Source organism: Sander vitreus, chromosome 22, assembly GCF_031162955.1.
Source record: "Sander vitreus isolate 19-12246 chromosome 22, sanVit1, whole genome shotgun sequence".
NCBI lineage: Eukaryota > Metazoa > Chordata > Actinopteri > Perciformes > Percidae > Sander > Sander vitreus.
In genome coordinates this window covers 14520496-14534590 of record NC_135876.1, presented here as the reverse complement: position 1 = coordinate 14534590, position 14095 = coordinate 14520496, and the positions used below count along the sequence as shown (strand labels likewise).

Here is a 14095-nt window from a genome sequence, read left to right as displayed (position 1 = left end):
GATGGGAAGTTTTTCGAGGAGCATGAAGAGGAAACACCCAAAGATGTATCATCATCACTGAAGTGTGATACACTACTTGCACATCGAGGTAACGTTATATGAAGTATCAGTGCTCTGATGATTACCACGTTGTTTTAAAGCGCAAAAATACGGAATGTTAAGTAATGTGTTAACCTTCGTAACCTTCTCCAAGTCAATAGCTGGTAACATAAACAACACAGTGTAGATATGCCTCCAGCATCAGCAGCACAAAGAATATCGCCCAATCCAGACAGAGGTATTGTGCAAGTCTTACTGATACTGAACAGATTACATTCTTTGAGTATAGGTTTATGTCATACACTTTATGTGTTATATATTTGATATTTTCCAGGTTTGGGCTTAAGTTTCCTGCTGGGAAATGACTATGAAAGGAAGAAGAAGAAACTTCAGGAGGAGCTTCAACTGGACTACAAACATTATGCTGCCAAGGTCTGATGATATGAAAACAATCATTAAGAAATGTTTCACTATGTTTCCTCACCATCCTGTCCTTTGTTGTCATGTTCTTCCTCCAGAAAAAGGATCTGAAAACTAGTGAACCTCGTCCACAACCCCAGGGTTTCTCCCTACCTATTGATGACAGAATATCAGTTCAGGTGTGTGTGTGTGTGTGTGTGTGTGTGTGTGTGTGTGTGTGTGTGTGTTTCTGTGTCCCCGAGTCCCCGAGTGTGACATAACAGGTAACTGTCAATGGTATTCAAAGTGGGACTTTTTTGGGGGGACATAACTTGGTCACAACACTAATGGAATTGATATACTGTAGTGCAGTGCATTGTTGTTTGTACAGGGCTTTGTGTCACATGGCAACTGTGTTTGTGTACAAGTGCTTACTCACTAACAAAACGTAAGAGGGTGTGGAAGGTGAATGAGTGGCCCAGTGGCCTAATGGATAAGGCATCAGCCTCCGGAGCTGGGGATTGTGGGTTCAAGTCCCACCTGGGTCGTTAAATTTATAAAAGATTAATTGCATGCAAAATGCATTGCTCTGTGAGACTGAGGTCTGTCAAATTAATATATGCAACATTGTATGGAGGATACATTATATTGATATTAATTAGTCAGATTCAAACACAGCATTAAAAATATCTAGCTTGTTCCCTATCTGAATAAAATGGCTGTTTCAGAGACATGACTCTAAATTTGTTTCTCTCACAGGAAAAACTAAGAGAGGATAGAAAAAAAGAATACAACCTCTTCCTACAAGAAAAAGCTCAAATTGGAAGGTTAAAGAGGGGATCACCTCCCGTTATGTTAAAGGTAATGCGAATAATGAATAAACACATTGATAGTTCCATTTTTGCAAAATAATAACAATTCTGCTTTAACATAAACAAAATACTTAGTTTGTATTAGAGAATTGTTGTTATGTGCTGTTAAAGCACCCAGGTATAAAGTAAATGGATTTCATATTCACTTTTCTTCACATTTTTATTTCCAGCCTGGACAGATTCAAGCTTCAGATGCTGTGCACATTTCTTCTCCAGCTTCTCCTCGGCCCATCCTCAACACCCATACAAACACACACTGTCCTCCCAGGGAGCGCCCTGCATCCAGGAGAGATGCTGCCACTCTGACTGAGAAAGTGGATAATGGAAAAAGCATAGGGACTTGGGGTCCAGGCCATCGGAGACGAAGGCGCTGGCAACTCCATAGACCAAAAGAGCCCTATAGCTCTGAGGAGGAGCCAATCACAGACAAAGACGACGAGTTTGAGTTCAGACACAGGAGGCGACAAGACAGACACACTCCAGAGCCGGAGTACAAAGAGGAGAGGAGAACCAGAGAACGCAGAGCTGTCAACAGGTGTAGTTTTTTTTCTGTAGTATGATTTCGAGCTATTTTCGTCTGCTATTTTCGTAAATCATAGACAGAAGAGCAGGTATCATGATATAATTTCTCTTCACCTGTCTTTTCTGTCTCTATGGCAGACCTCCTCGGGACATAAAGGAGGTGGAGGCACCTGGTCTTCATGATCAGAACAACAATGAAGGGGTTTGGAAGTCAGAGTAAGCAAGATTCATTTCTATGTACAGTTCTGGTTGACTGCAGTAATGAGATTTGTAATGCTGAAACAGAATTATTCTAGATAGCAACAGTGTTCCAATGAAGAGCTAGACAGCCAATGATATCCTCCTGGAAAGTCACATACATTTTCTTAATCAATAAAATAATCTGATTGAATGAGCCAACACAGGGTAACTTCAACAGAAGACAGGTATAGATCATTGCTGCCATACTCAGTTATTGCTCTCCAGCACTTCTCTTACATGCCATTGCCTTTCAGTTTCTGTTTATGCCATGAAGTTGAGCCCCTCTCAGTAAGCTGTGAATGTGTGGGGCGGTGATAGAGAGTGACCATTGGCTCAGCTCCAGGCAAACAATTACTCACCCCCAGTTCTATAAGAGTAGCTGGATTGATTGGAGAATAAGGCTTCACTCCCTTTCTTTGAGACCAGAAAGCTCTGCAGGCAAACTGTGAGGCAGTGTAACATGGTAGCTGAGTGTGGCTCAGACGGAAACTGATTGCTGTGCTGTTACCCTTCTACGCTGTCAGTAGTTGGATAGCTCTTGTGGAGTGTCTGGTTCTGTGTGTGTATCTGTGTTTAATAGTCAGCAAATGCCAGACAGCATGATGATGGCTGCAAGATCTAGACCTGCTACCAGCAAGGATAAAGCAGAGTTTGCTACTGGACTAATGATCGGTAAATACCATTCTTATTACTTGATGCTTTTAGACACATATTGACGTCTGTGGGATTACAGATGGAATTTAAAATCCTTTGTTAGCATCATAGGTGACAACACTTGTATGTTAATGGCTCTCTGTTGTCATGCAGGAGCAATAGAAGAGCAGGGGGCCTCTCAGATGAGGAAAGAAAAGTATAAGCAAGAGCTGCTGAAACAAATTGCTGAACAGAAGAGAAACAAGATCAGGTGAGTATTCACTGAATCAACATATTCTTTAGAGTTGTTTCTACTTAGTTAGTCAACAAGACATAAACAATGGGATGATTTACATTTCAGAGAGAAGAAGCTTGGGCTGAGGGTTGCTGTCCCCGGAGTCAGAGACCTTGAGAAACAGGTACAGCAGAATGGCAAGAACTGTTTAAAATTGATACAGTTTTTAGAAACATATTCCATGATGTGATTGTCTAAAGATCCCATCTTACTTTAACCCAACCATCACTCAGCACTTGTATCAGTCCTGCATTTGTTGCTGTATCTGGATAAAGTATTGTAGAAAGGTTTCAACAGCACAATTAACATATCTCACATGTCACAAACTATCATAGATGATGATTATATTATTTTGATGTTATGCCTTGAGCGACACCTTTGAGCACCTCTTGAGTTTGTTTCAATATATGTTGCCTGGTTTCTTTAAATGGATCTATTTTACACAATGCATCACCTCTTCCAACCTGATGGAATTAAGCAGTTTGGGGCTGTACATCAGCAATATAACAACTGGAGACAAGATGTCCCCTACAAGCCCGGCATAGATCTGGGGAAGGACCCAAATACAAGTGGAATTAATGACAAACGCACTGAAGACACAGAACAGAGAGGCCCCCCAGGACAGTCCCATGTGGACTACAGTCAGCTGACAGGGAAGACAATGCCTTGGTCTGGAGTGAGAGCAGCACAAGGTGTCCCCCCGCTGGACTACTTTAATGAGGACTACCACAGGGACTTCTCAAACATCCTAGGAGAGGTGGCCAACCAGAGGTAGCTCACTGTCACTTTGTGTTCCTATACATGAATGACATTAACAACTCTGCCGTAAATTCATTGTGGTTTCTGTGATTTTGTTTGTTCAGGGTTGCTGGTGTTCCTCCTCCTGTTCTTCACACTGTGACTAATAATTACAAGACTCCATATGATGCAGCTTATTACTACTATGGAACCAGGAATCCATTAGATCCTAATCTTCCTTACAATCAGAGTACAGTATTTCAACCATCTTTATGTTGTTTTTCCTCTTTGTCTTTTATTTTAAATCATATCAATATATTTTCCATTACTGCAAACCATTTTTGGCTGTAGTGTTTTTGCTTTGTGTTTTTCCCACATATCAAACGGACACTAGTTTGCATTCATTTCAGTGTGTTATGAACATTGTCACATTGTGTATAAAAGCAGTCATGATGTTCACTGTTATGTTATGGATAATTTACTGCATCTTAAGAAAGGTTCAACTCTCTGCAAGTGGATTTTCATATTGTATGGAAGTGAATGGAAACCAGTGGCTGTTCGGCGGTAGGAAAACCATGAAAAATCTAAAATAATACATAAGGCTTTGGAAAAGGGTCAGCAGTAATGTAAAATATGCATATTTGTATCTAGTGTCTTCAAAGTAATGAAGTGACTCGTGGGATCTGGCAGTTTTATCTTAGATGGGAGTAGTTCACATTGGCTTAAATAAACTCCCAGACCTCTCTGTAGAGAACTATTGCCATTTATTATGGAGCCATTTTATCGCCATATCAATAGCCAAGAGGACTTGGCATAGCAATTCATAAATCTCATTTTATAGCAGAACTGATTTTATTACTGAGAGGGATATACAGTTTATTGGATATGAGTTCCGCAGATCCAGATGGATCTCACTTCATCCAGCTGGTGTGTTTGGTTACATTTATTGTCTTTCCATTTTAATTTAGCAGCCAAATTTCTGCCCTGGTCTTGGCTCTCAAACATTTTAATGTTGGAAAAAAGAGCTGGCAGACTGTAGCAGCAGATAGCTAATGAAACGGAAATCTGTTTGTATTTATTATCTTGTATGTTTGTATTTTCTTTATTAGATGACCTGCCTGGAGGGGTGCAGCAGTCTGGGAATTTCCACAGTCCTCCTCAAAGACCACCTCCTCTCAGACCCAGTGGCCGCATTGAGTAAGTGTCCATTTTTACATTTTTAGTTCATTTATCCAGATGATAAATTCAGTGTACACAACTTTAAACATGTTTTTCCTATTCTTTACACTGAAAATCAATTTGCAGAGTGTGAAAGCTTTTAGATTAGTAGATGGTCATGAGGCCTCTTTTATTTTTCTTCCAGAAGAGGGCTCCCACTGCAAAATAACTGTGACTGTCAGTACCCCCCTTTACACATGCCTTCTCATCATTTGACACTCTAACTGTCTGCTTCTAGAGCAACTAATCGAGGGTCTCCCCTGGATGTTGGAGAGCCAAATGCAGACAAGTCCAAGCTGAAGAGAGAGACTGCACTTAGCTACCAAGAAGCACTGAGACTACAGGTACGACATCAGATCTACAATATTTCATCTGATCGTTATTAGCAGACCCCATGCTTTCATATATAATTACTGCAGCACACTGTCTGGCATGCTGTCACCCTGATATGCTAATGATTGCTTTGACAGGCTGCTTCCTTCCTGCTGATACCAGAGGAAACCCAGACATTGACTCATTTTTAGGGACAAACAAGATATTTTGACAGTTAGAGACCAGATCATTGTGGAGTCAGCATTTCCCCATGGGCAAAGAAATGCATTGCAGCAAGACTAGCAGAGAAACATAGACTTGCACTCCACTGAAGTGGTCAGAGAAAGTGCATCAACTTTTGAAGCATCCTGCCTTCCTTGTGTCCAGATTAAAGAAAGAGAGGAGTGTAAAAGAAGAGAAAAAGAAGAGAAGGAGCGGTATGATGCCAAGATAGAGGCCGAGATGATGGCGTACAACCCCTGGGGGAGAAGTGGGGGAGGCGCTCCAATTAAAGACCAAAAAGGCAACCTTGTTAGTAAGTTGGCTTTCACTTTCTCTTTTAATGAGGTCTGCTAAGCCTAAAATAATTTTAATATGGATCATAATAAGCACAATACAGAACGTTTTAGGTACTTATATATGTTTCCATGCCCACAGGTGACCTGAATCAAATGCACAGGACCAACGAGGTGTCAAATAGGAATCCTGTGTCCAGGAATAGTGGACAGACCCAAAGCTTTTCGATGAGCAATGGACACAGTCCCAGAGTTGAAGCCAGGGTTCCCATTTCCCATCGACTATCAGGTAGTGTTCGGGTGATTGTGCCAGAGTTGTGGCAAACTGGGTCCTGTCATCCAGTGTATTACAGTGTATTGTGCATTTGTGTGTGGACATGTACACATTGCTCTTCTTTATTGAAGGAATACTGTCTGTCTTACTTGTCTTTGCAGGTTTCAATGATCAGCCAACTCCACAGCGGCTCCACATGCAGGACAGATACAAAGAAGAACTGAAACAACAGGTAGGTCAACAACAGCCTTCAGTCTATGCAGAAAACTGCTTGGATGCTCATGTAAGGCATGTGTCAACTTTTTTTATTGTTTACAAATACTGCTCGTGTTTTTGAGCAGTTTGAAGAAGTTGTAAATGAAATGAAATGAAATAAAATAACATGTAACTCGTCATTACAAACAGATAGAGGAAAAAAAGAAAAAGCTGACAGAGGAGGCAGAACGAATGAGGATTGAGGAGGAGAAGGAAGAGAAGAAGCTGGCGGACCAAAGGGCTCGCATACAGCGGGAATTTGAGGAGGAGCAAAACAAGCGAAAGAAGATTGAGGTGAGGAGCTCATCATTCCTCTATCCTGACAGTTAAGGGGTCTCCTCACACTGGGCTTGCCATTGAGAAACAGTTTTCTTTACTCTCTGCAGCATAGGCTGCAAAACCAAGAATGGATCCATAAACCTCAAACACAACACCAGGAGGAGGAAAAGAGGGTGAGACAGAAAGAAGAGATTGAGAAGAAGTTACCTGAGAGCGCCAGGGACGTAGAGCAGAAAAAGGCGCAGTTGAGTTATGAGGTACAGTAAGCCTGAAAAGACATTGGTACGGTAGCTTTTAGTTTTATTGAACATCTTTGTCAAGTAATGTGACTGCTCGTAAATTTGCAGAGAGTGCCATCTCCTCCAATCCCAACCTTGCAGAGGAAGCAGACAAATCTTGAAGCATCCAGACCTTTGTCTGTTGTGAGCCAAGTCTCCGCCAGGACTGTAAGTCACTAAGTAAACGGATCAAAATATTTTCACATCAAGGCTATTTTGATGAAATTATAAAATATATATAAAAAACACACAATTTCCACAACAGGAGCGCTCTGTGTCAGCGCCACACTCCCGACCAGTCCCTGCGAAAATACCCCAGCTACAAGGTGAGACTGTCTTGAGTTATCTGCACACCCCCCACCAATCCTAAAAAAATCAAATGCCTGCCTGCTTGTGAATTATAAATTTCCACTTAAATATTTATTGTTCCCCTTCTTGTCTCTGTCTCCCCTCAATCCCTCTGCTAGCTTTAGATGGTAAGCAGGAAGTGATCAGAGAGCTGTCAGCCCTCCGTAGGTATCTGAGGAATGAGCAGAGACAACTGGAGATTCAGCTGGACCAGACAGATCGACAGGAGAGTCAAAACACTCCCCCCAACAGGTATTATAGTCAGACACAGGAATTTGTGTCTGTATACCATGCCCAGAATGAATAGGATTTTATTACTTTTATTACATTTAGAAAACCTATTAGATGTGCTCTACCACTTCAGGTCCAATTTCACCTACAGTAATACACCCCTAGACACATTAAGGTGAATGAAGACACATAACTAATTTTGGTCTTGTCAAATGGCAGTTTTGATTTGCTTTTGGTATTTAAGGAGGCTTTCTTGTGCTCTGAGGTAATGAAAGTGACCCAGGTCAAATTGGCTATCTTCTAATCACCATTCAGATTCGCTTCAGGAAATCATTACTGCAGTAATGAAACAGTATGATCCCAAAGGGAAATTTTCCTTTCGTCTATCTTCACCTTGCAAGATCAGCAGGGTCACCTGCAGTGCAGGATTCATTAGGGATTCTGAATGTTGCTGAGCGGACCTTCAGCAGGACACCACACAACCTGACACGTGACTGCTTATGACCTCTAACCACCCTGAAAAACACACGCAACCTAGTATTTTGTCTTAATTCCACCCCTGAAAGGAAGGAATGCACTACAAGGTACTTGAAAAGTCTCTGCTTATATTCAAATAAGTTTACTGCAAATCTGTAGAGAAATGCCTTTGAACTGGTGCCAGTTTAACTGCTTTTCTTTGGTTCCAATATAAGCTGCTTACACAGAAAGCCTCATGCTTTAGGTCTCATAAAAGCATTTGGAAATGTTTAACACACACAAACCAGGTGTTATGTCCTTAATATTTTAAAACAATACTCACTTAACTCTTACGGGGGCCAAGTGGAACTGCATGCTGTAGTCATTGATCACAACTTGAAACCATTCGCGATAGTGTACTATTGGGCATCTGTGTGCTATTTGAGTTAATTGCCCTGTTTAAATTGTGTGTTTTCCCTCCTTTGCTCAGACCCAAAAGACGACCCAGAGCGGATGAATCAACGCACAAGCAAGCTGTCCAGCCATCAACCAGGAGTACCTCCTCTGGTGCTGCACATGTTAATATGCAAAATATCAGGGAGTTTAACCAACTTAAATACAGAGGTAATGACACTTTGACTGATTGGACACTGGTTTCACTTTATCAAGCAACATTTCTGCAAGCAACAGGTCACTGCAAGAAACAAAAACACCCTAAGTCAGTATTCTGTGCCATCTGTTTGCCTTATATATGACCCAGAGGTCACAAGGACTCATGACTGCAAAAAGAGGTCCTACAATGCATGTCATAGTAGTGAAATGTTGCTTTATTTTAATTCTATCATTCAAACTGAACATCATCCTTTGATGAAAAATCAGTTTATCCCATTGGACTAAAACCAGTTGGACACTGCTTACTTTGCTTCTGTACTCTGAACCAATCCCCTTTTTTTCCTTCCAATTTTGAGAAAGTGATTGAAAAACCCCTCCTCTAATTGCCTTGGTCATGGTGTTGATGTAAGGACAAGAGACGAAGATCACTGCGGTCCTAAACCAGCTGGGCATTGCCAGATGGTTTAGGCTTTAGGCTTTCCAGAGTCTCATCAGTCCTCTGTCTCCCTCTAGCCACACTAAAACGTTAATCTCATGAGGTCATGGAAGGCGTCCATCAGTGACAGGCAGTTTGGCAGCGTAAACAGAGAATGTAATGCAAGCGAACCACGGAAATGGCTTTGGATGGGTTCCCAGACCAAGTTAAAGCAGCGGTCTGAAAGACACTCAGAGCTCTGGCTTGTAAAACCAAAGAAACATTGTAAGAAATGCTGGTCTGTGACAGATTGACCAAATGACTTATTAAACTTCCAGATATAAATTATGGATTTAAGCCAACCTTATGTCTGAAAGCTGCATCACATCCATTCACACCTTGTAGTGTGAAGGATGTAGCCAGGCTGTGGAGCTGCTGAGTCACAACCAAGTTGCTGTTTCAGAGAGAGGGAGGAAAGAGGGAGACATTCAGGAAGGGAGCAATGTGCCTTCTAATCTTATCTCTGACCTTATTGCTCTAATTCTTTATTACTGTGCTAATGCACCTGTTATTGCTGCATCGATCGAAGAAAGCCACTTCATTGCTACTGTAGGAAAGATTTGGGATAATACCTTTCCTTTGGTTGTCAGACACAGCATCTCGTGAGGAGGTCCACCACATGTACCCTGACCCTCCCACTGACGAACAAAGTTTGGACATCCAACAGCAGGCCCTTCTTCGCGAACAACAACGCAAAATCAGGCTTATGAAGAGAGCGGAAGAGCATGGTCAGTGAGCAGACACTCACATTTCTCTTCAAACTGTTTCAAACTTTAACTCATTGTTCTGTGTTTTGCTACAGACTTTTTGGACCAGAAACCAAACCACTATCATTCTGTGAGTGGTCATCACATTATATGCATAATATGCATTTACATTGTTTCATGGTTTGCGCTTCCTAATTAGTTAATTGGTGTTTGTCTGTGTTTATTCCATCTCTCAGAGGAAGAAACCTGGACGATACAACCCCAGAGACTCCATATTGCCATCTGAGACTGCTTTCATTGGTAAGCCTGGCTAAACATAGTCTGTTTGTAAGAACTGTCCCTGTTCCTCTTTTCTTCTTCTTTCAAGTATGAAGAAAGTGTTTACATCAGTGGCAACATAGTATGCTTTGGGATATTTCTTTTTCTAAGGCTCCAGACATTTTCCATAAAGGTGACATGGCTTGGTAGGTCAGCTACATACACCCTCACAATACCACACTACAACAGCCAGGATAATTTAGCTCTGTGTCTCTGTGCCAGACTCACTGTGGCACATGCCAGCTCTTGTTGCAGCTAGAGCCAGTGCTGGGTGCAAGGTGCACATGCCAGCTGAAGGGTGGAGATAGCACAGTGCCAGCCATTGGGAATGGGGGCAGTAGAGAAATTGTTTAAAAAGCCAGTGGAGCAGGAAGGGAGGCTTTTGAATACTTTCCCTCTTACCCTTTTCCATCCGTACCCCTTCCAGCGAGAGGTTTTGCTGAATGGACTGATTTCATTCTTTTCATATTAGACATATCTGAATTGAATGAATGTTTAGGTTGCTAATCTTTGTGCAGCTGTAACGAGGTGTGGGTGTGTAATGATGAATGGCTTTGTCAGATGTTTACAGTGGTAAAGCATGTGAAGAGGAGATTCATCAGCAAATACGTCGTCAGCCCTCAGCAGAGCGCCAGGAGAGGACAGCACCACGGAGGAGACATGACTATGATGTATGACGCTGAGCAGTAAATGGATTCTTTTGTTTGCTTTGGGTCAAAACAATCCGAGTCACTACAGTCCCAGAGCGGATGCTTTCAATGCTGTATTACTCAAGTTCCATTAGTTTTCATTAAACAGATGAGAATACTTCCTTCCTTTTTTTTTTACAGGAGGTGACTGTGTCCATGGATCAGAGGGACCATAACATCCAACCAGATGCTCAGCCTTTGCAGTCACCGACTAGTTTGAACCTGGATTCTAAAGTCAGGGCCCACAACCAGCAGCGCATCACAAGAGAGGACACTGGTGATCGCAACAGCAGATCAGGTGAGAGGAAACACTTTACATCAGAAGTATTCAAATAAGCTGGATGCTAATATAACAAAAGTCTGGCTAATGGGGGCATCAAAGAGTGTTGGTCCACTGAAATACGTGAGCAGTGATGTCATTAACATCTTTCACTAGTAAAATTAACAAAATAAAAATAAAGTGCATGTAACTTTATATTACAGCTGGCTTTTTAACCCACTTGCTTTTTTTTCTCCAGATTTCTGACACATGCTTCAGTCTCGTACTAAAGCTTTGCCTTTTCATTTTTTTTTAATAACGATGAGACGGATGTTAACTATAGTTTTAGAACAATCAAAAACAATTTTGACTTAAAATTGTAGAAATGATTCCTAAACAAAACAATGATCTATATATGTTGAATTTTGAGCATTCTTCATTTTCTGATTGCCAAAAGAAATGTGTGATGAATAAGCCTATGTACTCTCCAGAAGGGCTGTCTGATGATGAAGTGGATGTCTTGTCTCTGCGTTCTGCCCTGGAGAGACGTGTCTCCAGGGAGACAGTTGCCACAGAGGCCTGGCTGCGGCCCGGCACATCGGATACTGTAAAACGCTCCGGCTGTAGGGAGAGGCCAAACAGTAGGTTGGATGCTCCACCCTGGCTGACACACCACGTCCAATAGCTCCTATTAGCTGGTCTTCAAACAGTGAGGCTACTTCTTTGCCAATCCCCCTTTTCTTTGGATGACTCTCCTGAGAATGAACATCGTTGCATTGTGAATGTGTATGTTAGATTGCATAGTTTCAAAAGCTTGTTAAAGTCTTAGAGTCTGCCTGTAAAGTCTTAGAGTCTGCCTGTAAAAATATCATTGTCTGTTAGACAAGAAACATCTTACGCAAGACTTTCTCTCAGCATGAAAAGTGCTTTTTTACCCTGCAGTAGATTGTCCATGAACATTTTGCAAGGTGCATATCTGTGAATGTACCGTAAACATATATGTGTTTATGTAGTTAGTTGTTATAAATATACACCGGAGAGTTTATTTTATAATAAAATGTTATTTTAATGTTGTCCTGGCTGATCATTCATGGAAGAAAAAAAAATTAACAGCTAGCAGTTCTATCATTTAGAAGTCAGTGATTCAGCATTTCAAATCGACCAAGTTCAAAAACTTTATTGACCTAGAACCTGATTAGAATGCCAGATGATGTATTGTACAGAAAGTTGTACATAATCTTTTCTGCAACATAGAAAACTTTACATTGCTGTATCATATACATTTTGTTTTCTACATCCATGAGCAAGAATGCATCCCATTCATACTTAAAGCACAGCTAACATTTGTCATTTTCTCTATACATATACCTTTTCCCCACACCAAACCAAAGGAAAAAAAAACATTAAATATATTATTAACTTTTGATTTTGTACACAAGAGTGAAAACTAAACTCAAACATGAAAACAGACTAGTGACTCAAAAGCAGCTAGCATCAGGTTGCTCTCTCATCTTCCAGTTTCAGAAGCCCAGTTATTTATTTCTGATAAAAACCTAAGAACATATAAAATGGAATAATTTAACCCTTCACTTTCCACAGTCATGTTCAATTACAAATTGTACTGTATAGGACAATCTGCAGGAGATGGTAGAGTCAAATAAATTATCACAAAAGTAAAATCTCCAGTGCATTCAAAAAGAGATCAAGTGCAGCAAATCCAGAGGAGGGGAAAAAAAATAAAAATAAATGAGATCTAGTGTTATAAGATTATATTACATAGCGGCAGATCTGTACAACTAGTTTCATCCAAGAGGCTACCCACACTAATGTTAGCCATCTGCGGTGCAGACAGAAAGATCATTACTATCACTGTGTGACAAATGTCACATTTCATAGTTATTAAATATGTATTTTTGCATGTTGGTGAAACCCATTCATTCTTGACTTTTTAAATATACAGTAAGAAGCACACATTTTTTTTTTAAATATATTCCTTGTGAGCAGATCAGAGAAATGGATAACTGTCAGTTGTTAATCAGTAGTTGTATCCATTTGAGGCATCGCTACACCTTGTATAAGACATTACTGTTTTCATCATGATATCAAGGACTCTGTCTGGGCTGTTTGTGTGTATAGGCGTGTCTGTGTGTTTGTTTGTGTGTGTGGTGACAGGGTTAAGGGTGCGGGTGTGTGGTAGCAGATAGCCGATTGACAATCAGCTGTTTAAGTCAGGCGTAGACTACGTTGAGGGCCCTGAGGTGACACAGAGCCACAGCGCAGTAGAGCTCTGTGTAGGAGGCTGTTTGTGGTGCAGCATCACTGGGCCTCCTCCCCGGCCTCCTCCCCCACCTCTGTGTCTGCCTCCCGTCCAACGTGTGCCGGCCGAGGTTCAGGTGCGGGCTCAGGCAGCTGCGAGATGTTAAACACGAGGCCGATGCGCAGGTAAAACTTTCTCAGAACAGCCCGTAGCTCGGGGATCAGGTCGAACTGCATGATCTCACACAGCAGAGGGTAGTATCTGGACGCATGCGCCTTGAACTGTGGGATGAGACAGAGAGTGAGACAAAGAGAGACACCCATGTCTTGGTGCTGCACAGAATAAAGAAACACAATCTTATTTAAATGCTGGTTATTTGGTACAAAAAACAGCATCATTTTCTAAGTTTTGCTGAGCTCGATAGAGTAAAAGGGTGGAACTGCACTTCTACATTTTTGTACAAAGATCTACATATTAAAATGGTTCCAATGTGATATTTTAATCCAAAAATGCAACCAGTTTTGCTCTTGCTCTGCTCCATCTACACCCTTCATGTGATTGGCATACAGATTCTCGATTCATTGTTAAACTATATTAATACCATGGCCACACAAAAAAAAAAAATCTTTTTTTGTGATTGGACAGTTTCTGATTGGCTGTCAGGTCTCTGTTAAAATAGTATTACAGGACACCACAAACCTGGTTATATACCTTCTATTTTTTGCTTGTTACACCAATGGTAGAAGTGCGATGATACACTCTGAAGTGTTAAGATGGAGGAAAATAACACCCCAATCTGTTATTTCTGGATATCAGACCTAGTTGTAAATTATCTGTGAATTTTCACAGTTTACATTCAGGGAAAGTGTCATCA

At 41.2% G+C, this 14095-nt stretch overlaps 2 protein-coding genes and 1 non-coding gene across 9 annotated transcripts in view; 2 read left to right on the top strand and 1 right to left on the bottom strand.

The window, feature by feature from the left end:
* Positions 1-228: 228 nt before the first annotated feature.
* Positions 229-11982, top strand: cspp1a (centrosome and spindle pole associated protein 1a). The gene is made up of 28 exons (XM_078281282.1): positions 229-277; positions 374-471; positions 558-638; positions 1198-1299; positions 1481-1845; positions 1971-2048; positions 2653-2744; positions 2880-2976; positions 3067-3124; positions 3482-3771; positions 3864-3988; positions 4848-4935; positions 5195-5300; positions 5656-5803; positions 5926-6072; positions 6219-6289; positions 6463-6606; positions 6699-6848; positions 6939-7037; positions 7135-7195; positions 7343-7469; positions 8395-8528; positions 9582-9719; positions 9794-9828; positions 9935-9998; positions 10578-10687; positions 10847-11003; positions 11456-11982. Exons 1-28 carry the CDS (start codon positions 229-231, stop codon positions 11647-11649), a joined length of 3408 nt encoding a protein of 1135 aa, XP_078137408.1. The 3' UTR covers positions 11650-11982.
* Positions 914-986, top strand: trnar-ccg (transfer RNA arginine (anticodon CCG)). The gene has a single exon. It is a non-coding gene; the product is annotated as a tRNA-Arg (tRNA).
* Positions 11983-12126: 144 nt separating the features above from the next.
* arfgef1 (ADP-ribosylation factor guanine nucleotide-exchange factor 1 (brefeldin A-inhibited)) overlaps positions 12127-14095 on the bottom strand; it is a 55378-nt gene continuing 53409 nt past the window's right edge. For all 7 annotated transcript variants that reach the window (XM_078281274.1, XM_078281276.1, XM_078281279.1 and 4 more), the window contains one exon: positions 12127-13502. In XM_078281274.1, coding sequence (XP_078137400.1) covers positions 13281-13502 — 222 coding nt within the window. In that variant the 3' untranslated portion in view covers positions 12127-13280. The remainder of the gene's footprint in view (positions 13503-14095) is intronic.